Source organism: Amblyomma americanum, chromosome 1 (genome assembly GCF_052857255.1).
Source record: "Amblyomma americanum isolate KBUSLIRL-KWMA chromosome 1, ASM5285725v1, whole genome shotgun sequence".
Classification (NCBI taxonomy): Eukaryota; Metazoa; Arthropoda; class Arachnida; order Ixodida; family Ixodidae; genus Amblyomma; species Amblyomma americanum.
The window spans coordinates 258,128,054-258,149,123 of record NC_135497.1 but is presented as its reverse complement, the minus strand read 5'-3'; the positions used below and the strand labels follow the sequence as shown (position 1 = coordinate 258,149,123).

Below are 21,070 nucleotides of genomic sequence, written 5' to 3'. Positions count from 1 at the left end.
AAGAGTGATGAACAAGCAGGGAACCTATATATAGTGCCCTCTTGAAGGGAGCGCGTTTGACGTGCCCCTGGGTGGTGTTTACTAGTATTTCGTTGTTTCAGGGGAGGTCGTATATCAGAAATCGATCGCATCAGTCCCAGTTGAAAGCCGTGCATGAGAGCTCCGCCGCAGCAACAGGCTCAGCAAAGCATCGTCCGCCATTCTGCCAATATTCGCTGCACGCGAAGTCATATTTTAGTCCCACGTCCAACCGTGCACGTGATACTCTGCGGAGTGCGATGGCGATTGCTCAGACTGCCTTTGAAAAATGTTCATAAACCTACTTTTTTTTTCACAGTCTGAAGCGGTCACCGGCTAGTAATCGCGCTCTTGCGTGGAGCCTGTGCACACACAGCGTGCGCGCGGCCCCCAGCCTTACTCCAACCGTCCAGGAGACGGCAAACCTAGCTCCGCCATCCTTATAACTTTCGGCCGTCGTAAACTCCGTCTTCCCCCTCTTGGTATCCAATCTGGCACTTTGGTGGACCACCCATCGGTTGTCAGCTCTGCCCATCGTGCGCCCATGCCTGCTGTGCATTTCTTCTTTTTATTTCAGCTGAAATGTCAACACGCGTTGGCTGTCCGATGCTGGCTGCCCTCTTTCTGACACTTTTCGTTACTTCTGCCATTTTCATTTCCACCGCTTGCTGCAATGTTCTTAACCCGGCTTCTAGTCTTATTGCTAGCCTTCAAGTTTGGGCTTCATAGATGAGTACAGGCAAAATGTATCGCTTGTGTGCTTTCTTTGCAAGGAAACAGCGCAGCAGACGGGACCAAGCAAGGAAGACACAAAGACGGGCGCAGACTATCAACTGAAATAAATTTATTGCAGCAACGTTAATATATATAAAACCCATACATATATAAAAGCATGAAACCTTAAAACTAGGTGACAAGATTCTTCTAATCAGCCATCGAGAAATCTGATTTCTTTTCTTTTCAAGTTAACAGGAGTGCTGACGCACTTCTCCCCTCGTTGATGAATGGCATACGCCTCAAAAATGGCATACGCCTTTCTTATTCAAGAATACAGGTAACAAGGTTGAGGACTGGGCGAGTTGGTAAGTATTCATTTTAAACCAGCCAGAAGACGCGACACAAAGGAAGAAGCAAACAAGACGAGGCTGGACTAACAACTGAAGTTTTATTGAAAGGAAGAAAACAACGAAGACTCGCACTGAGATGCGCGCGCACATAAGCCGTATCAGTGAAAGGGCACACAAAAAAATTTTTCAATGTCAGGGTCTTACTAACAAGTTATCTAAAAAGGCAAATTCCTTAGCGTGAAGGTTTACCGACGGCTTAGCCACACACGTGTCCTTAGCCTTAGCAATGTAGAAGGCTTCAACTATCTCGCGACAGATTTGTTTTTCATTTCTATAAACTACAGTAGTGTCGCTGAAGTCAGGCGTTAAAGAGACAGATCATCGTCCGATTTGCATTCTCGAGATTGCACGTGCAACGCCAGATTAGAGTTCGCCTTCCCACCCAGAGAGTTAGAATGCTCCGTCAGGCGCACATTTAGACATCTGCCCGTCTGCCCGTAGTAGCATCGACCACAAGACAGCGGAACGCGATACACCACATTCTTTCTGCAAGGGGTGAGCCGTATCTTATGTGACACTGTGCATCGGGAACGATCACTTGATGTTTTATCAAGCCTCCTTTTTACGTAAGTTGCTGCTTGGGAGCGATAGCCAGATGCGCTTCATCCAGTTATAATTCGCCTGCTAATTTTTGTCTCACGATCTGGATTAGCCGCGTTTGCTGGGCCTACATGGACTCCCTAACCCTTTAACGCCCAGCTAATCTCGCACGCGAATTCGCGATGTGCCGACTACACGCTGGGCACCCATTTATATACGTGGATCTTGCATTCACATTTTGATGTCAGTAATGTTTCCAGTAGCCAGCACTTTCTGACCAGAATATTTGGCTTCAAAGGAATCTGTGTGGAGGAAAGCGAGGCGCGAATGTTTCGACTTTCAGCCAGCATTCAACGGCTCCTCGCCTTTCATTTTGCGAGGACTCTTGCGGGAAGAATAGGGAGAAATGTTTTGAACAAAATATTGTTTGTATACTCCGCGGGCCACTGAAGATTGCCTTTCTCGAAACTAAACGTCTGAAACTCTTCTTTTTGGGAAATTATGTGCTGACTTTCGGTTTTTCGCGAATTCGCGACATTGCGTATTTGCTTCGTATCTGCCATAGGAAATAATAATAATAATATTTGGTTTTGGGGGAAAGGAAATGGCGCAGTATCTGTTTCATATATCGTTGGACACCTTAACCGCGCCGTAAGGGAAGGGATAAAGGAGTGAGTGAAAGAAGAAAGGAAGAAGAGGTGCCGTAGTGGAGGGCTCTGGAATAATTTCGACCACCTGGGGATCTTTAACGTGCACTGACATCGCACAGCACACGGGTGACTTAGCGTTTTTCCTTCATAAAAACACAGCCGCCGCGGTCGGGTTCGAACCCGGGAACTCCGGATCAGTAGTCGAGCGCCCTAACCACTGAGCCACCGCGGCGGGTCCATAGGAAACGCACTGAGACGTATTTCGCTGTAGAGCAGTTGCCGCGTTTGTGCTTTAATGATCATCTTCCTCGCTCTCTCGTATGTCATCTGCGGCACGAGTGACCGCGGCAGGGGTGGTTTAGACTCCAAGTACGTTTTGGTACAGGGAGTACAGTAAGTATCAGCCACTGAACATGGGCAGCAGCGAAGTTTGCGGGGAGGACTGTGGCGAACACCAGCGACAGCCGGAGTTTGTTCTTTGCAAAAGTGGGAAAGAACATGTGGAATAGACGAGAACTGACTGTCCCGAAAACGTCACATTGCCAAGTGGCAGGGAGAAAGGGATTGTACTGTCATGGCCAGATCGATTCCCGCTGCCGCAAATGCCATCTGCACCTCTGTCAGAGCGAGAACAACTGTTTGTACGACATTCGTTATGAATAAAAGCCTTCTAGTTGGCTCTCCACACAACTCAGGCTAGTTGCACAAAGTGGACCAAATGCCCGTTGTTGAGAATCCGCTACATATCGATTTCTCAGATTTCGGCAGAGCTAATAACTTCTTCACAATAGGTTTTGTGTGTGCAGGCACAATATCTGGAATAATGGGAAAAGCATGATTTTTTATTTGATTCCTTTATGTGCAGCCTTAAATGGGTAATTATTCTCGTCATATTGTTTCACTCATTTCATTAATTTATTTAAATACCTTGAGGGCCTGGCAGGATATTATATTGGAGGGGGGGGGGACATATAAGGAATAACAATAATGTTCACAGCACAGGCAAATATGGCGATTCAGTAAAAACCTAAAAATGACGCCAACTTTAGGAAATCAGAAGAGAGAGAGAGAAATTTGTCGCTTCCTTTTCATACTATTCAATAGTAGCTTATTATTATATGTTAATCTTTAGGCCTACCATTGCACTGTGCGGGTCTAGGTCCTAAGCCATGAGTCATAATTTGTTTACGCATAGTCGGAAAATCGGAGGTTATTGAAGTATTCCCCGTTAATCTTTGCAGCCAACCAGGGGCTGGTTTACGGGGGAAGGGGGGGTGCGGAAGGGGCGGCCGTACACCGCACGCGAAAATTTTTACTTAAGGAAATTATGCTCAACCCCATTTTTTCGACGAAAAAGTCAACGAAATACATAGTTCAAATGGGACCGTCCCTCCAACCCCCAACCACCCCCTCCGAGAATGACTCCACCCCTGCACCCAACTCTCCCCACCTTCAACGCCCTGAGTACTTCCTCCAGTCGTGTATCGAACAAGTGCGAAGAGATTGTGCCTCCCTGCCTGACTTTTTGACTTATACTTTCTCGCGTCTCTTGTGTAAGTAATAACGGGAATTGCCGTGCAGTACTTCACTGCAGATACGTTCCAGTTGATTTACTTATGGTTCCTCGGCTCCTTGGTTCATCACTACTAGCGTGACCACCGCTGTTTCTACTGCATCAAATATTTTTTTTAGTCTATCAAGGCCGTAACTAGGCTTGCGAACCAGTCTGCAAATTTTTTGTTTGAATAATGACACAACTGTTGTCCATGGGCTCATGCGATTGCCAAAAATGTACCTATTCCCTGGGCTGGAAGTCTAACGTGGCATTGATTTTATTAGCGATTACCTTAGTAAATATCTTGTAAGTACATAATGGACAATAAGTTCATAAGTCCCTGTCTTTCATATCTCCTTTCTTGTGTACTGGCGTAATGTTAGCATTCTTCCATGGCTCCGGTATCTTTGAATTCGTAAGACATTCTGTGTACAGGGATGCAAGTTTTTCAGTATATCTTCGCCTTGTTTCAGGATATCTGCAGACGCTTTACTCTCTCCCCCCGCTTTTCTCTGTTCATTGTTTGTTAGCTTTTTTTTTTACTTCGTCTTTAGTTTACAGTTTATGGTCTGTGGGGGGTTTAACGTCCCAAAGTGACTCAGGCTATGAGGGACGCCGTAGTGAACGGCTCCGTAAATTTCGACCACCTGGGGTTCTTTAACGTGCACTCACATCGCACAGTGCGCGGGCCTCTAGCATTTCGCCTCCATCGAAATTCGACAGCCGCGGCCCGGATCGAACCCGCGTCTTTTGGGTCAGCAACTGAGCCACTGCTGCGGCTTACTTCGTATTTAGTTACAATCGGAGTTTCTATATGTTGCGTGTTAACATTGCCAAATACAGCTCCCTGGAAGGTGTGGCTACACTGTACAGTTCAATATAGACTTTTTTTCGCGAACCTAAATATGTTATCGTTATAGTTAATTACTTTACGTGTTTGTCCTTGAGTGTTCATGTGGCTTCTGCGAAAGCTTCTATCTCATCCTTGCTACTTTCAGGTTTTGTCTGTTTTCCATGTTATACTATTTCGTGATGTCGCTTACCTTCCATGTATTGATCAAGTTTGATCATACTACTACGCCTATTCTGCGTTTTCTGCCCAAGGCATTCACGTCATGGCGTTCACGTTTTTGCGAGGGTTTGCAAGTGTCCCATCCAGCTGTCTTGCCTCCTCCTTGTGTTGAGTATTCTGCGAGTATTTCGGTCAGGCTGGTATTCAGTGCGTCTACATTATGCTGCTCTTCCTCGCCTAAATCCGAATATCTCTTTTCAAATAAGATGATGCACATTTTTTTTCTCGTAGCGGACTCGTTTATCTGTTTCTTCTCGACAACTTTACCCAGTTCTCTTCTAAAATCGATAGGTTTGCCATATGACATCTGTTTCATAGGCAGTCTCTCCATTCCGATTTTTTCGTGTCCAGTTTCTGTTCAATCGTTGACGGATGAAGCTACTCGTAATTCGTAGATTATTCCTTTTCGCAGATTCTGCCAGCAGTTCTCCATGATAATTTCTGCGCCCATGCATAGATTGCAGCTGCTCCTTCGCATTAAAGACATTATTAAGATAGCGAACTGTTTTTACTTCGTTCATTGTTGTTTCGACATCTCCGTAGAAGATTTCGACCATTTCTTTTTAGGGATCTTATGGCAGTGCGTATGTGTGTACTACCTTCGAATGGTGCCTTTTGTTAATTTTTACTGCAATACTGTGCAGGACGTCCTTACTCTTTCTTGTGGGTTGACAACCTTTCTCTGCATTCTGTCAGAGATACCTCTACAGCAGAGTACATTCCCTTTGTTGAACACTGTATACGCCTCATCTGTGCTCTTAGCCTCGCACAGACCCCATTTAATCCCTAGTAGACCTTCTAGCAGCACATCCAGTTTAGATTCGCCGGGTAAGGTTCTGGGGTTAAGCGTTGCCAGGTTCAGTTTACAGCTCCTGTCCAGATCCATTAATTTTTATTACTCGTTGCGGAGTCACAGCTCAGACCGCCGTCTCGTTACGGTGTTTCGCAGCGGCTAAGGGTTGAAGGCCAATGGTAATGTGGTTCAGTCGTATGGAGAAGGTGGCCACCCAGGCAAAAAAAAAAAAAAAACATTGTTTCCAATGGGGCTTTGTAATTGGAACATTTCCAATCGCGTATTTGGTTCTCGTTGGGAGTTCTAATTATAATGTTTGCCCAGTCAAAGAAAAAGCATTGGCTTCCAATTAGAAAATTTCCAATTGCGTATTTGGAACTATTTGAAAGCTCCAATTTGGAATAGACGGGGAAACCAATTGGGCGTTCTGATTGGAGATTCCAACTTGAACACGTATAACAAAGTTAATTGCTGGCTCCCAATTCAAGTGGCAGCTCCAAGTGGGCCACAGGCAAAAATGTATCATATTTGAACAAAAGGAATAGTACAAGCCTGAAGAGATGACTCAACACCAAAGTAATCAGCATGTTTCCACTGAATAAGCTTTATTCTTCAGGCTTAAATACCCACTCATGTTACCCTCTTCCTACAGCCAGTGCCGTTTGTCCATTGAGCAAAGTTATTGTACGTGATCACGACTTCAGTGATGGCGGAAATGATGAAAACAATTCAATATATGAAGCTATCAATATCTTTTTTACAAGAACCTAATTAGTTTGTTGTTCTTTGTTTGTGGAGAGCGATATTCAGATCCCACTCAAGAAAATTATTGGCTTCCAATTGGACTTTCCGATTGGAATGGCAGAACCATTTGAAAGCTCCAGTTGGAATGTTCACTTGGACGCTCCAATTCAACCTCCTAACTGGAGCTTACACTTAGTTCCAGATGGAACCGTAGAACCAATTGGTCTTTCCAACTGGAAGTAAGGAAACCTATTGGTCTACCCAAATGAATCCATAAGTCCAATCGGCAGATCTATTGAGCCCATTTGATTCCAATTGGAATGTGCTATTGGACCCAATGTTTTCTTTTTTTTGGCTGGGCAGCTACTATACCAGGGTGGCCAAATCCTGTTCTGCTGAGTGAGTGCTTTTCTTGTTATACAGGGTCTCCTTGTAGGAAGCTCTGTCTCTTCATAAGAGACACTGAGGACAAGTAGAAGTTGACCTGTATCTATTGTGTACCGCGTTTTAATCACAGAGTGACCACCGTCACCGAAAACGGAGCCTTTTATAAGCTAGAAAAGACCACAAAAATGAAATGCAGGTGGCGCTATCACCGACCGATTTCGTAAGTACAATGCGTGCGTCGACACCGTTCCCAGAGGCTACGCTACACCGCCATTCACTTGAAAGCGGTGGTAGCCCGTCCTTTTCGGTGAGAACGTCCGAGTTCGAATCGACTGGCGGCAAGGCTTTAAATACAATTTTCTCGCCGATAAGTGAATTTTTTGCTGCCGGACAAACGTCAACATAACAAGAAAGAGCTAGGGAAGTAAATTTTTACTGGTAACAATAATTGGATGGAGAGTTGTCCTTAGTGTCCCTTCAAATAATGGTTTGGTTTGGATTATGGGGTTTAACGTAAAAAAGCTACTCAGGAAATGGGGGATGCCTTAGTGGAGTACTTCTGATAATTTCGACCACCTGGGGTTCTTTAACGTGCACTGACATCGCACAGTGCACGGGCCTCTAGCATTTCGCCTCCATCGAAATTCGACTGCCGAGGCCGGCATCGAACCCGGGTCTTTTGGGTCAGCAGCCGAGCACCATAACCACTGAGAAACGGCGGCGGCCCTTCGAATAATCATAAAGATGTTTCAGTGGTGCTGCTACTACATGTCAAAACGACACTCGGGACTATGAGGCACGCCTAATTAGACAGATCCGGATTACTTTCGACCATCTGGTGTTCATTAACGGGCACTGACAGCACACGGGCCTCTCTATGCTTCGCCTCCGCGGCTGCCGCGGCCAAGATCGAGGCTGCGAACCCGTGCTCAGTACACACCGCTAGGTGGAAATGTAACCCAAATAGCATTAACAACAATCACACAGTGCCGCTCGGCATATCACTAGGACCCACGAACCAATCTCAGTGGCCTTTATTTTTGTTTCCTTTTCTGTCCAGTGGAGATCTCATTCTAGGCAAGCAGGGCAGAGTGTAACGGTACCTCGTTGCCGCCATGATGAAAGAGATAGGCTTTGAGCTTTTACGCCAGTTCACTAGAGGCAGCAACACCTGTGCGCTGCTGAAATTGTATGATTGCTGCACGCTCTCCGGCTTCCACGTTTCTTCTCACATTCGCTCTAGCGGCGTCTTGAACACGTCCGCCACGAGAGGATTGAGCGCTGAGCGGCTTCACGGTCGCGCGATCCGCGAAGGTCGGTTACCGAGTAAGCCGAGCCTTCTCTTCCTGTCATGTTACAAAACAACTAGTAACGATTAATTACCCTGTCCACCCCCTGGAAATAAGGCGAGTCAGCGCCCGTTACATCCTGACGCAGGCGTGGAACGACGCCAGATGGCGTCACCTACACCGAGCGATTCCGCGCTAGTCCTAATAACTTTCTTCGGGCAAGCCGTTGGCCGCTCAGAACGTCACCTCATTCGCTGTCCCTATATTCTATGTCGCCGGTGTCGGACAAGTCGAGACGGCTTACAGGGACACACAACGCCTACCAGCGGTGAATCCTTAACACTGCGAAAGCGCTTGTCTGGAGACCAGCCTTGAAGCGGTGCGGATCGACGCCTCGCAGATGCAAAGCGCAGCGCGAGCTCCGTCCGCGCTGGGCGCATTTTCTCCTCTGCTGGACCGCGACCTGCGCCGTTGTTTGGCGCACGCGGGCGCCTCCACGCGTTCTTGGCGGGTCGGCCGGGGCCGTGACTGGAGCCTGTTACGTCACACGGAGGGCGAGACGCCAGGCAGGATCGGGTCGGTGCGGCTACAGCTTCGTCTCATCGAATCGGCGCGATTGCCGCGATCAAAGTCAGCGCGTGATTACCGGCGTTGTGCGGATAATTGGCTCGGGCCGAGCAGCGCAACGTCTCCAGCGGCCTGCGTGGCGCACAGGCATCGCTGGCCGCAGCGGGGCCCAGTCTGCGGCGCAGACGAAACGAGACCGCTCAGCCACCGCTGAAGCAATACACTCGGAAGCGCGACGAGAACGCATTTTTTTTTTTCAGTAAAAACCCCCAGCTCGACTTTTCTTTATCCCCCTCAATGGCAAGGCCGATCACATACACGCCAGGAAAAAAAAAAAAGCCCGTTCTCTGTATCGGTCGGCCGAAGGTAGACGCTTGTGAAGCAGATGCCGATGCAACCGGGAATTCGACCCACTGTTTTCCACTGCGCCCGCGTCCACGTCCTGCATAGACGCAAACACACGATCGAAAACCCCCGCGCCGCCACGCGCGCTCAGCTGCGCAACGCACGCTTGTTTGAATGCGTCGCTCGGACGATCTGGAAATCAACGCACGACGGACCACTCCCCCCAACCCCCCTTCTATTATGTACAGGGCTGTGCGCTGACTGGCCATTGTTAGCCCTCTAATCTCTCGGGGCTAATCTTTTAGTTAATCAACTGACCGACATAATGGGCGGGTGGCGGAAGGAGGATAATGAACATTTGCATAGTATTGCGAAATAATAAATACAACATTGAGTATCAGCGCAGCGCAATCTGCTGCGATTTTTGCGCGCATTGTGACGCGAAAACAATGCTTTTTGTGGCGTCATTTTCTTCTCGCACATTTTTATCTTTTACACGTTGAGTATTAACCCAAAAGCATGAAAGGAAATTATTATGCAAAAGCCATTACCGGAGGCCCTTGGGGCGTATGTCGAAAAAATAAACAAAACAATCAGAGAGCGACGATCGCGCTCCTCTATCCACGCAACGCAGTCCAGCGCGAGACAGGTTGCTGCGAGCTGGGCGCCGGATCCTGGTTAGGCTCAGTGCAAGAAAGACCCGCGGAATGGCTTATTTCATTCGTTTATTGGGTTATTGGCTCACGTTTCGATAACGCGCTTCTGTGGCCAACATATGTAGAGGTGGCATGCACTGTCGGCGATTACAATTACAAAGATGATGGCCCTCATGTCAGTGGACGTATAGCTCGGGCATGTCACGTCCGCAGCGGAAAAAGAACTAACTAAAAGCAAAGAAGTGACGGAGTAAAGCAGAGGCGTCGCAGTTGCTTGTGATGACTAAAACAGTAGCGATACCAAGGAAAAGAATAAAAGAGCCGTGCGCTGAGTAAGTATAGCAAGGCCTCAGAAATAGCTCGACTATAGGCTGGCCGCAAAACGAAGTCACTCATACTGCCCCACAGGTTTGTGCGAAAAACGCCGAATAGAGCCTCCCTCGTCTAACTTAAGACAAGGGGCTTCGCTATGAACCAGAAGCTGACGCCGCCAATGCGCTTACAGCCACCACAGGCAAACCAGAGTATATGCGTTGAGGCGACTCGTGAGATGACCACGCTTCGTGAGGACAGCCGCTCTTTAGTCGGGTCTCTTTGGCAGAGACAGCTGCCGGGGTGTCGCCGTGCAGCTATCACCATCGCTTCTTCGCCCCGATGTGTGGAAAGAAGGTTTGTAATCTCCCTCTCTTCTTTTTAACGCGATAGCGTTAGGGAGCTCGTGCCACAGAAAATTCGGTGTCCTTCACCGTGAGCGAAAATTCCACGAAAAATCCCCAGAGAAGCAACCTAGGAAGCTGGTGGTCACGTGACCTTGCGGCATCTTCACAACCTGCACACTAGATAGCGAGCGAACTGCCCACTGTGGCAAGTGGCAGTTAAATTAATGATTGGTCGCTCAGGAAAAGCAACCTGGGTCGCACAAGCCCCACAGGTGGCAGCACCTGGCATCGCATGCAGGGCAGTGGCTTATCGCTTAACCGCTGCACCACTGCGCCAGGAGTGGTATGAGGACTTCCAGGGATCTATGAATGTTAAGTGGAGAATGACCTTTTGCATATATCCATGGGAATTAACCCATTAACGCTATCGCGTTATGCCCTTAAGGTGAAGCTTAAGTGTCCCCTCCAATTTTTTCCCCCTATTTTTATCGGCGCGTGTAAGCGCACAACGACCGACATATGCACGTCGGTGAAGAATGTTCACACGTGTTCTTCCCGTTCTCGCTACCACGCCCCCGCCTTCCCATTGTCTTTGTTTCGAACTGCATTTTTCTGTATCAGACGGCAAAACTGTTATTGACTGTTGTTTCGCTTAGTGTTTTTGTTTGGTTTTTTTACCAAATTGAGAACTGCGCGGAGAGCACTATCAACAGATTCGACGGCTGGACCACTACTGAATTTCAAAACGAGAAGTGAGAGAGAGTCGTTGAAAGGGTCTGTTATGCTGACCGGTGAATACTGGCGCCCTGTATCGACCATCTGTCTGGACAGGAGGAGCAGTACAGAAAGTTCATACGCGCAATTTTAGCTAGCGGCAAAGTGCTACTGAAATGATTGAACAATATTCTACACGGGTTATTTAAATTCGCCGTGGAATTCCATACCAATTCGAATATTCAGCTACGCATTTGAGGAAACAGGACTGCTAATTTCGCTCGAACAATTAGTCTTAATGTTTTTCTATTTGTCCAGAGTCAGCTTAGAGGTTGAGTTCTCTGCACAATTTGAGAGGTGTGTGGCGTGGATTTCTGCATATTCAATTGAGTGTGCTTCCTTCACACGTAGAGAATGCAAAAATAAAACTATAGTAATCACGTTCTTCTGTTCCACTTTTTGCTGTGTAATGCATCGAAAATCAGCTTCTAACGAGCTAAAAATCAACGAGTCAGCAGTACAGAGAATAATTTCCTCAAATTATATGCGTAATTTTTTTTAACCTGACGCACTGATAGCACAGTAAGCGCAAGAATACTTCGTTTGCTATAATACCAATGAAGACACTATCCTCCGGGGCGTGCAGGTCGTGCTGGAGCATGAGCAGAGAGGCGTTCTTACCTCTTTTGTCGGACAGGCTAGTTTTTCGATGAATTTTGCTATATATCTCTCTCTTCAATATTTACGGATTTAATTTGACCGGCCATAGCTACCCCTTCGCGCGCTGGGTGGCGTCCTTGCGATCCCAGGGCCATATAGCAGAGCACCTCTCGTTGCGCCGTTGGCACGGCGCCTCTAAGCAGAGTCAGTTTTACCAAAAAAAAGAAAAGCTCAGATTTTTTTGCAAGCATGAACTCAGCTGCGCGTCGCTTGTTGATGATGATGATGGATTTTTATGGCGCAAGGGCATCTGTGGCCAAAGAGCGCCATGGCACAAGGTGCTTTCGATTTCTCAAGGTAGGGTCAAATACCCATTTCCCAAGCATTTCACCCTAAAGAAGCCGAGCACCAGGCAGAGGAAAGATCATACCCATTGTATCACCGGTGGGCACCCGGCGCCACTGGGGATCGAATCCCGCACCTCGCGCTTACGAGGCGGATGCTCAAACCACTTGGCTTGTTTGAGAAGGCACTACAAAACATAGTTATCTCATTGAATGCGGTCTTACTTGAACAATTAAGTTCCCAACGACTGCATTCAATGTGATTTAGACGCTTACGCAGAGCGCTGACAACCAACGGCCTCGGCGTGGATGCCTGCGTGGCGTGGAACGCATTTCAACGTCCGCTGACCTCGGTCGTGGATCGCTTTCTGGCTAGTCGGAGAGGACGCGGTGCAGCTCTAGGCTTATCTCGACAAATGCCGGCACCACGGACTGAAACGCAGGATTTCGCCCTCTTCCACCGCTGCAGCGCAGGAGCTCCGCAATATGATGCCATCGCTTCTGTCCTGCAAGGGACACCCGAAGCAACGCGCACTTGGCCATGCGCATGCATCAGGCAAGCACTCGGTCATCCTGCTTGAGAATAATCCAGAAAACACACGCTCCACTCTACCGATAGCTCAGCGAAACACTTCTTCGTCCGTGACGAAAGTTATCTACGGGGCTGTGTGGCGGGGCGCCACGGATCCCTCGGCGCCCCTATGCTCTGCACAGTGGTAAGTACTCTCCCCTCTGCCGTGAACTGACTTAGAGCACCCGACTGCGTATCTCTCGACGTGAAGTGTTTTTAAAGCCGGCCACTAGACTCGGTCCTTCTGCGTCTCGATCTCGGAACATGTTTGCCAGAGGAGTCGCGCTGTCTCCAGCGAGGCACCCACGCCAGCCCGGCGCATATTGTTGTGGCAGCAGGTCCGCCACTCCACGTTTCGTTTCCGCTATTCGGTGGTCCGGCTCCAGGGCCACCCGCGGCCCGCTTTTGACGAATTCCTCCTTCATAGGCGACTGCACCTCCCGTGCGTCCTGGAGCAGTTCACTAGTTCGTAGACAGAGCCGCCGCGGTGGCTCAGTGGTTATGGTTCTCGGCTGCTGACCCGAAAGACGCGGGCTCGATCCCGGCCGCGGGGGTCGAATTTCGATGGAGGCGAAATGCTATAGGGGCCCGTGTACTGTGCGATGTCATTGCGCGTTAAAGAACCCCAGGTGGTCGACGTTATCCGGACCCCTCCACTGTACGGCGTTCCTCATAGCCCGAGTCGCTATAAGACGTTAAACCCCAATAATCCGAACTGGGTCGTGGACAGTCCGCGCGAGCGGCAGTGCCTTTTTGTGCTCGCACGAGCCTCTCAGCATTCGACGCAAATCGATCTGTGGTGCAGACAAGGATGAGGAGAGTCATTACCGTATCAGCAGCCGGCGGGCCTGTCCACGCAAAGTTGCATCGGTTGCATGCATGACGAGGCTTGCAACGATAAACAGGCTCCGAAGAGCGCGACGAGGGGAACATGCCCTTGGCAACGTTACATATATATATATATATATATATATATATATATATATATATATATATATATATATATATATATATATATATATATATATATATATATATATGCAGACGAGAATATTTAGTTGTTTAGTTGGTGTTTGTCTCAATTGGTTTCGGTCCGAGTTTTGCGGGTCTTTATCAAGGCATATCTCACTCCTCGGCATTCGCCCTTAATTGACGCTTAATAGAGATGCGGCTCAACGCAGTCCTTCTCCCGTGAAAAGGGAGTGGGCTGCCTAGCTGAGCAGAATGCGTAGTCGCAGGTTCCGATGCCCCCATCGGCTGACTTCCCTGCAGGGTGTGTGCTCAATGCCTGCAGCCCAAGGCTTTTCTCTCGCCTGCATGCATCGTAATTAGCACCCACGTTCGCTTTGCCGCCTTCAGTAACCTTCCCTCGAATGTACTTTATACCGTTAATGCAGAGCAAGAAAGACAGAACGTTTGTATGGCCGAGTAGATGGAATACCCACTTTCGTACCTTCCCACACACTGGAGCTCGATTCCCAGAAGACTCTCCCATTCCGGCAATCACGCGAATCCTGTTTGATTTGGTAGCAGTACCTGTAACTCAGCCGCACACGCAGTTATTATGCTTGCAAGATTGCTTGTTTCATGATGTAAAAAATTTTCCCTTTCGTGTACACCCAGCTTTCAGCCCGATTAGCAGTCATGTAAACTGGATCCAAACTTCACCAAAAATTAGAGTGTACATGGTGTGCGACCCACATCATTTTCTTGTCTTAACGACTCCACCATGAACAAAACTACATTCGCAGTCGTGCTTTTGTTTTCGCTCTGCCGATGTTAAGGCTTAAACAGATGTAAAAAAAGGACTGGATCTGTCTGTCCTGCGCATTTTAATGTCGCTTTATTTATCGTGTCAGACTGAGTGCGCTTCGAGTAAGCAGCGTTTGCATGTTTGTATAGGTCCGAGTGTTGTAAGATGCGTTTTTTTTTCAGTTCCTTCCTCAGTGCCAACGTCCGTTTCGCGTAGAACTGCGTGCTTTCAAAATACCTGCAGCACTCTGCTTCTACATTCAAAAACTTTGCTAGTCTCTTCCGTCTGTTAAAGTGCCGAGGAAAAGTGAGAATTGCGTTTAGGCATTTTACTAAACACGCACTGCTAATACGAAGCACTTTATTCTAGGAAGACACGGTACGCGGAATCATCGCTCGTGGACAGCATTAGCAATGACGTGCTTTCAGTAACGTCGCCTCTTCCGCAGCAAAAGCTTCCACTCCACGACGAAGAATGTGCGGTCGGTGAAGCTGCTTCTGCGCGCCGTTCACTAAATTACACTCTGTGACCACTGCACGCACCTTCTGTGGGTTATTCAGCTGGTAGCATTTTGCTCGTGTGATCGCATTGTTGATCACTCCGGCATTTTAATTAAACGCAAGGCGTCCGACGAAAGCGTCACAAGAAGACCGCTGAGTCACGCGGACATTCTTCATTTATGTCCTTCCATATTCATTCTGTTCATAGCTTTGAAAAGAAACCTCAATTCTAAACTGAAAGCACTCTGTAACAGCGCTTTCTAAGCATGTTGCCGTGTAGGAAAGATATATATGTGTGATTTATGTCACATACCTTTCACGACGTTTTCTAGCTCACCATTCGCGTGACTTCTCAAGGAAACACGTAATACTGACGGGGAGACCGACGAATGGACTAGGGGTTTCGATATAAGTTTAAAAAAGGCCTTGAATGCAGATCGGCTAAGGTAGGTTAACTGTAAGCATTTAATGAAACTTTTCAGTTTGGTTTCGCTGCTGCTATTCGTCGTGCTAGAACTAGATGCGACGAAGTCATGGTTTTGTTACCAAATAGCAATGAGTTTGCACTCCGATAAACAAAGTGGGCCACACCTCTGAAAATTTGCAACTTGCTATATATGCGCTGCGAAGGAGAACTAAGTTGTATACAAGCGGGTGCAAGATAGACAATGGGATCTCCGATATGCGCGCGCTCTAGGTTAATCCTTACCAGTTTCAATCACACAAGTAACATCCAGTCCTTCAAGCACGGAGTTCTTGAGAAAGCTGTTCAGCTTTACTTTGTACCTTTGTGGCAGCGTTCAGGGATACGCTAATGAACGATTACTCCCTGTACTGAAATCTATTTCACGTCGGGAAATTCCTCTGAATACATTGAACGTGCCAATTTCCGCATGTACCGACTAACACAATCATAACGATGAAGCCATAGAACGCGAAGAAGCCTAGAAACACGCGAGAACGTCCTTTCTCATGAGAGATGTGTGCTTCATCACCCAAGCTGGACATCTCTCGTCGAAAGTAAGGCGCCGAGAACGTTGCAGCAGAGTTGAGCAATGCCACGGTGAGGCTAGGCGCCAGAAAGATATCGGGAATGCAGTGTACCGTTCTTCAGGCGTGGCACTTGAGGGTGCGGCGTCCTGGAGCGCTTTTCTGAGTGAGAACTTCAGCAGCCGCAGACTGCAAGCGAGTTCGGCTCCGGCAGCGAATGAATGACGTGGGTGGCACGAGTCTCGACGAGTGAGACAAGTCCTAGGAATTTGTGAACTTAATGGAGCAGAGCCAATCTTGAGCAGGGCTGGTCAATTCAATTAATTGTTCAGTTCAGCGAGTAAAGTCGTTATTTCGAGAGTGAGCGGGCTAGTGAATTGCCGCCAGGTATTGCAGGTAGCTTTTCACATGTGCTCTCGAGCAAATTTCGGTGCGTCGGCATCAAAAAGCTTTCTTTTAGGCACATCTTAAATTTTTAAATTTGCTTCTTCAAGCGCTCGTGCACGTGTGAAACATAACAGACGAAACTAAGCGCAAACTAATTCCTCAAAAATCGCAAAAGAGCGGAAGCCGAACGCCGGAAATCCTGAAATCGCGCTCGAGGTCGGGCTCCGGATTCCTCGATGCGGTGGCCACGGGGCGCACAAATAGCGCGAATGGATGCCGGGGGCTCCTTAAAACGTAAACTGCCGGCCCACCAGACGTCTGATGCTCCTCTAACAGTGACGTCGGCGCGCACGGTAAGCAGAGAGAGGGAAAGAGCGCTCGACGTCGATGGGCCGGGGCGGTGGACGGGTGTCGTGCACCGAGCGTATATGTACGCTGTTGCGTGGGCTCGCCTTCTGCGTCCGCACTTCTTTCACGCACCGCGCCGGTGCCGAAAACGATGTATCCACCTCGAAAAGAGAATCGGCCCAGTTCGGGAAACTAGATCATCGAGTGCCTAGCGTCAAAGACCGAGAGCAGAGATATATACACAGGCGTTCGGGCAACGGTAGCGCTTATAAAGCCGCGGATCCCTCTAAGTGCCTTTATGTAAAGCGCATTAATACGCGCGTAATGCGTCGTCGTTCAGTCGCAGCCTTCGTGTTGTATAATGTCCAGATTTCGATATCTCTGCCGAGGAAAAATCGTGCCCGGTTGTAAGCTTCGGGGAGGGGGCGATGGCTGGCGCCGAAAAGCGAGTCTCGAAGTGGTCAGGGACGCCAGAAGTGAGGAAACCAGGTCCTGTCTTCAATTCCCAGCTCGTATACCGTGACCTACGGGCAGGCGTGCCTGGCCGCTCGCTATAGGCAGAGACAGAGATAAGCCAGGATCGGGGTGCATTCAAAACAAGTTTAATTTCCCCAAAGATATATCAACTAGCGCGGGCGTGTATTTTTTATTGTTTTTTTTTTGCTTCTTTTGCAGCTATCGGTTCAGTGCGGATGAGCTCCATTTCTGCCGACATGTTTTTGCCTGTCCTCAAGAAAGCCTTGGGGGGACGAATTTCCACATATGCGCTTCTTACATGGGCGATCCATTGTGCATCGCGATGAAGACGCTTCCGGCATAAGGGGAGAGACTCGATTATTTTAAAGAAAGGGAAAAGGGTGCGGAAAGTTTGGTCTCACCGTGAGCAGACGACAGCGCCAGCTGTAGACATTTTTGCGCAATTATCGCCGTAAAAATGGCCGTGAAGTGGGCGTGGGCCTCAACGCGGAGGAGCGAACGCTACGCCTCTCCAGGCGCAGCCCGCCAGGGGAGCTGGCGCTTAATCCGTGGTCGACGATGTTTCGCGCCAAACGACCATTTAGAGAGTGAATGAAACGGCACTGATATGTGTGCGTGTGTCAACGATTTTTCTTTTACGTTGCCTTTTCTGTGGCATCGATCAGTGCACTGCAGTCACTGAAGTATAATGTGGTGGCTCCTTAGGACGGGATTATACGACGCATTGTCTGTATCTTGTCGCCGCAGCAGTTTACGTCCACGAGTCTGATGTCGTTCGTGCTATCTGTTGTTGCTGTTGTCGCGAGGCCATTCAACGTAAGTCACTGCTAATTCGCTCCACGCGGTCGAAATTAATCCGGAGCCCTTCACTGCGGCGTTACAAGTATAACCAAAACTGCAGTATTGGCGCGTAAATATTAATTACAGTTCATAACGAGTCTGGACGGTCCATGGCATAGGCATCCTTCATGTTTGTAAACAGAAACGGTGTGACGTCTGTAGCCCGCAGCTGCGGTATGCGAAAGCATGCTCACCTTGCTTTGAGCGCTGTGCGTGGCATTCCTTTCACGTTCGCCTGCAATGCTAGCAAGGACGCGAGCAACGTGAAGTTCTACCGACGCCAGCGGGAGTGCGATGAGGGCGAGGTATTCGTGACGTCATTTCGTCGGATGCCGTCGAACGTCGCGCGAGGTTTCGGGTGTCCCGCTAGCAGTCTGTCGTTGCAAAAAAGCTGCACTCCTTGCAGAATCGTGACGAAGGCATTGGTTGCCATGAATGTGCTTGCGATATACTAACTGCAACGCACAACATTATTACCGACACTAAATGAGGTCCGCGCGCGATAAAATTCCAGCGCCGGAACTTTTCCTCTTCCGCGATCAGCCTGCCGAACCGTTCAAGAAATATGCTTGCAATCGGGGGCGGCACGGCGTGCGCAGCCACTGGTTCTTCGGTGTACTCTGATGCCGTGGCGTTCTTAGGCTGAGCGTTTAGCACAGTGACCTTCGCCTCCTCCCTGAACCGAGACTCGAAACGCGGCAGCAACCATACGTAATTTCGCCTGTTCTTAAAAGGCAGCCTGGTAGCTTCCAACACGGTGATTCTCGGGAGCGCGCCTCTTCGTCAAAGTGACGCGAAGGGCGGCGATATGCCGGACTTATCATATTATGTACTAGAAAGAGAGAAAAAATTACGCCCGGTTTAGTGTGGTTAGGCCAAATGCGAATTAGGTGCGCTTGCACTTTGGTTTCGTTTAGCTTCGAGGGTCGGTTTTCGAGGCCAAGCAGGCTTCAGACAAATATGTACGAAATCGGTGAGCGGGGGCCTTGTGCTAGCGCACTAAAACTGGAGAGGACACCTTTGCTCCGCCCTATGGGTATGACGCGATATCGTTAATGGGTTAATGCCCATATATGCGGAATTGGTCATTCTCTATACTTAACATTCACAGATCGCTGGGAGTTCTCATACCACTCCTGGTGCACTGGTGTGGCGGTTAAGCGATGGTCCACTGCCCTGCGATGATAGGTGCTGCCACCGGTGGGCTTGTGAGACCAAGGTTGCTCTCTTCGAGCAACTTCTCGCGACCAATCAATAATTGAGCTGCCACCTGCCAAGGTGGACAGTTTGCTCACAATCCGGTGGACAGTTTGGGATAATGTCACAAGGTCACGTGACCCAGGTGGCCCACCTGCCACCTAGGTCACAGACAAACAAATATCGGCGAAATCTTAGATTGGGGGTTGTATTGCTAGCGCAGTAAAAAGTAAAGGTGAAGAGAAGCGGGAACCATGCGTTCTCAAGTACGCAGGTGAAATAAATGAGCATTAGGATAAACGCAATTCGTTGAGATATGCGGACATAGAAGAGAAAACGTTCCCGATCTGGGAACAGAGCGTTCCGTTGTGAGCCCTTCAACTTTTTAACAGACACTTTCCATGCTATTTCAGCGGTTCAGTCATTATTCAGCCACGTGGTTAGAGCGCGACAGATGGGACACAGCGCTGTGTGTGTGTGTGTGCGTGTGTGCGTGTGTGCGTGCGTGCGTGTGTGCGTGTGTGCGTGCGTGTGTGCGTGTGTGCGTGTGTGTGTGTGTGTGTGTGTGTGTGTGTGTGTGTGTGTGTGTGTGTGTGTGCGCGTGTGTGCGTGCGTGTGTGCGTGCGTGTGTGCGTGCGCGCGCGTGTGTGTGTGTGTGTGTGTGTGTGTGTGTGTGTGTGTGTGTGTGTGTGTGTGTGTGTGTGTGTGTGTGTGTGTGTGTGTGTGTGTGTGTGTGTGTGTGTGTGTGTGTGTGTGTGTGTGTGTGTGTGTGTGTGTGTGTGTGTGTGTGTGTGTGTGTGTGTGTGTGTGTGTGTGTGTGTGTGTGTGTGTGTGTGTGTGTGTGTGTGTGTGTGTGTGTGTGTGTGTGTGTGTGTGTGTGTGTGTGTGTGTGTGTGTGTGTGTGTGTGTGTGTGTGTGTGTGTGTGTGTGTGTGTGTGTGTGTGTGTGTGTGTGTGTGTCCTGTCTGTCACGCTGTAACCACGGGGTACGAAAAAACCGATTAGCCCAACTTCTCATGTTATCGGCCAACAAGCTGTTTTGTCAATCTTTACTGAACGGCTAACTAAACGATTGCTTGGGAGCTGAAGCATACTCGTGCGTGAGCAATAGGTTTACGCCAAGTTATAGTACTTGAGTGTCATTCTCGCCTGCTAAACTTGCGCATCCTTAAACCTTGGTTCAGTTTACTTGAAACATACAGATCAATACGGAGACTATGGATAAGAGCAACTCTAGCCAAACTCTTCACGAAAAGGGGTCCCGAGGTTTCGAGACCTGTTCGGTCTCCTCAGCTACCACTGAAACCATCAACAGATCACCCAAGAAGAGACTGTAAACAAAGAGCCCGAACCGGTTTTGAAACGTCGGAGCCGCATTTCATGAAGAGTTTGGCTATAGTCGCTCTCATCCATACAGTTTTTATCCTCCAGACAGATTTCCGCTGAAGATGTTTACCGTCAAGTAGTGCATAGTGCCGTGCGTGATTCACTCTGGTGCGAGTGACCGGGACTGTTTCGCTGTGTGTAAAAAAAAAAATCGCGCCAGCGTGCGCGTGCTGTGTCTGCCCGTGATGCGGAGTGTGCAGCTAATCCAGCGTGCGCACGGTTCTCTCTGTGCAGCATCGCCATGACGCTGTGCTCGACAGTGCTGGCCATGGGTATGATGCCGGTGAACATGCTGCTGTACGGCCACTACGTGGACACGGGTGACATTGTCGTGCCCTACTCGAAGATGGCCATGAGCCTGGTCTTCATATCGCTGCCAGCTGGCCTCGGCATGCTCTTCAACTGGCTCTGCCCGCGGGTGGCACCCTACGTCACCAAGGTGCGCACTCTGGCGACATGCCGACGTGCCAGCGAGCGAACGATCTTTCTCCGCGTGTCGTCA

General features: G+C 48.9%; 1 protein-coding gene across 3 annotated transcripts in view; it reads left to right on the top strand.

Moving 5' to 3' along the window:
• LOC144114995 (ileal sodium/bile acid cotransporter-like) overlaps positions 1-21,070 on the top strand; it is a 120,280-nt gene that overhangs the window by 54,780 nt on the left and 44,430 nt on the right. For all 3 annotated transcript variants that reach the window (XM_077649091.1, XM_077649090.1, XM_077649092.1), the window contains one exon: positions 20,803-21,007. In XM_077649091.1, coding sequence (XP_077505217.1) covers positions 20,803-21,007 — 205 coding nt within the window. The remainder of the gene's footprint in view (positions 1-20,802; positions 21,008-21,070) is intronic.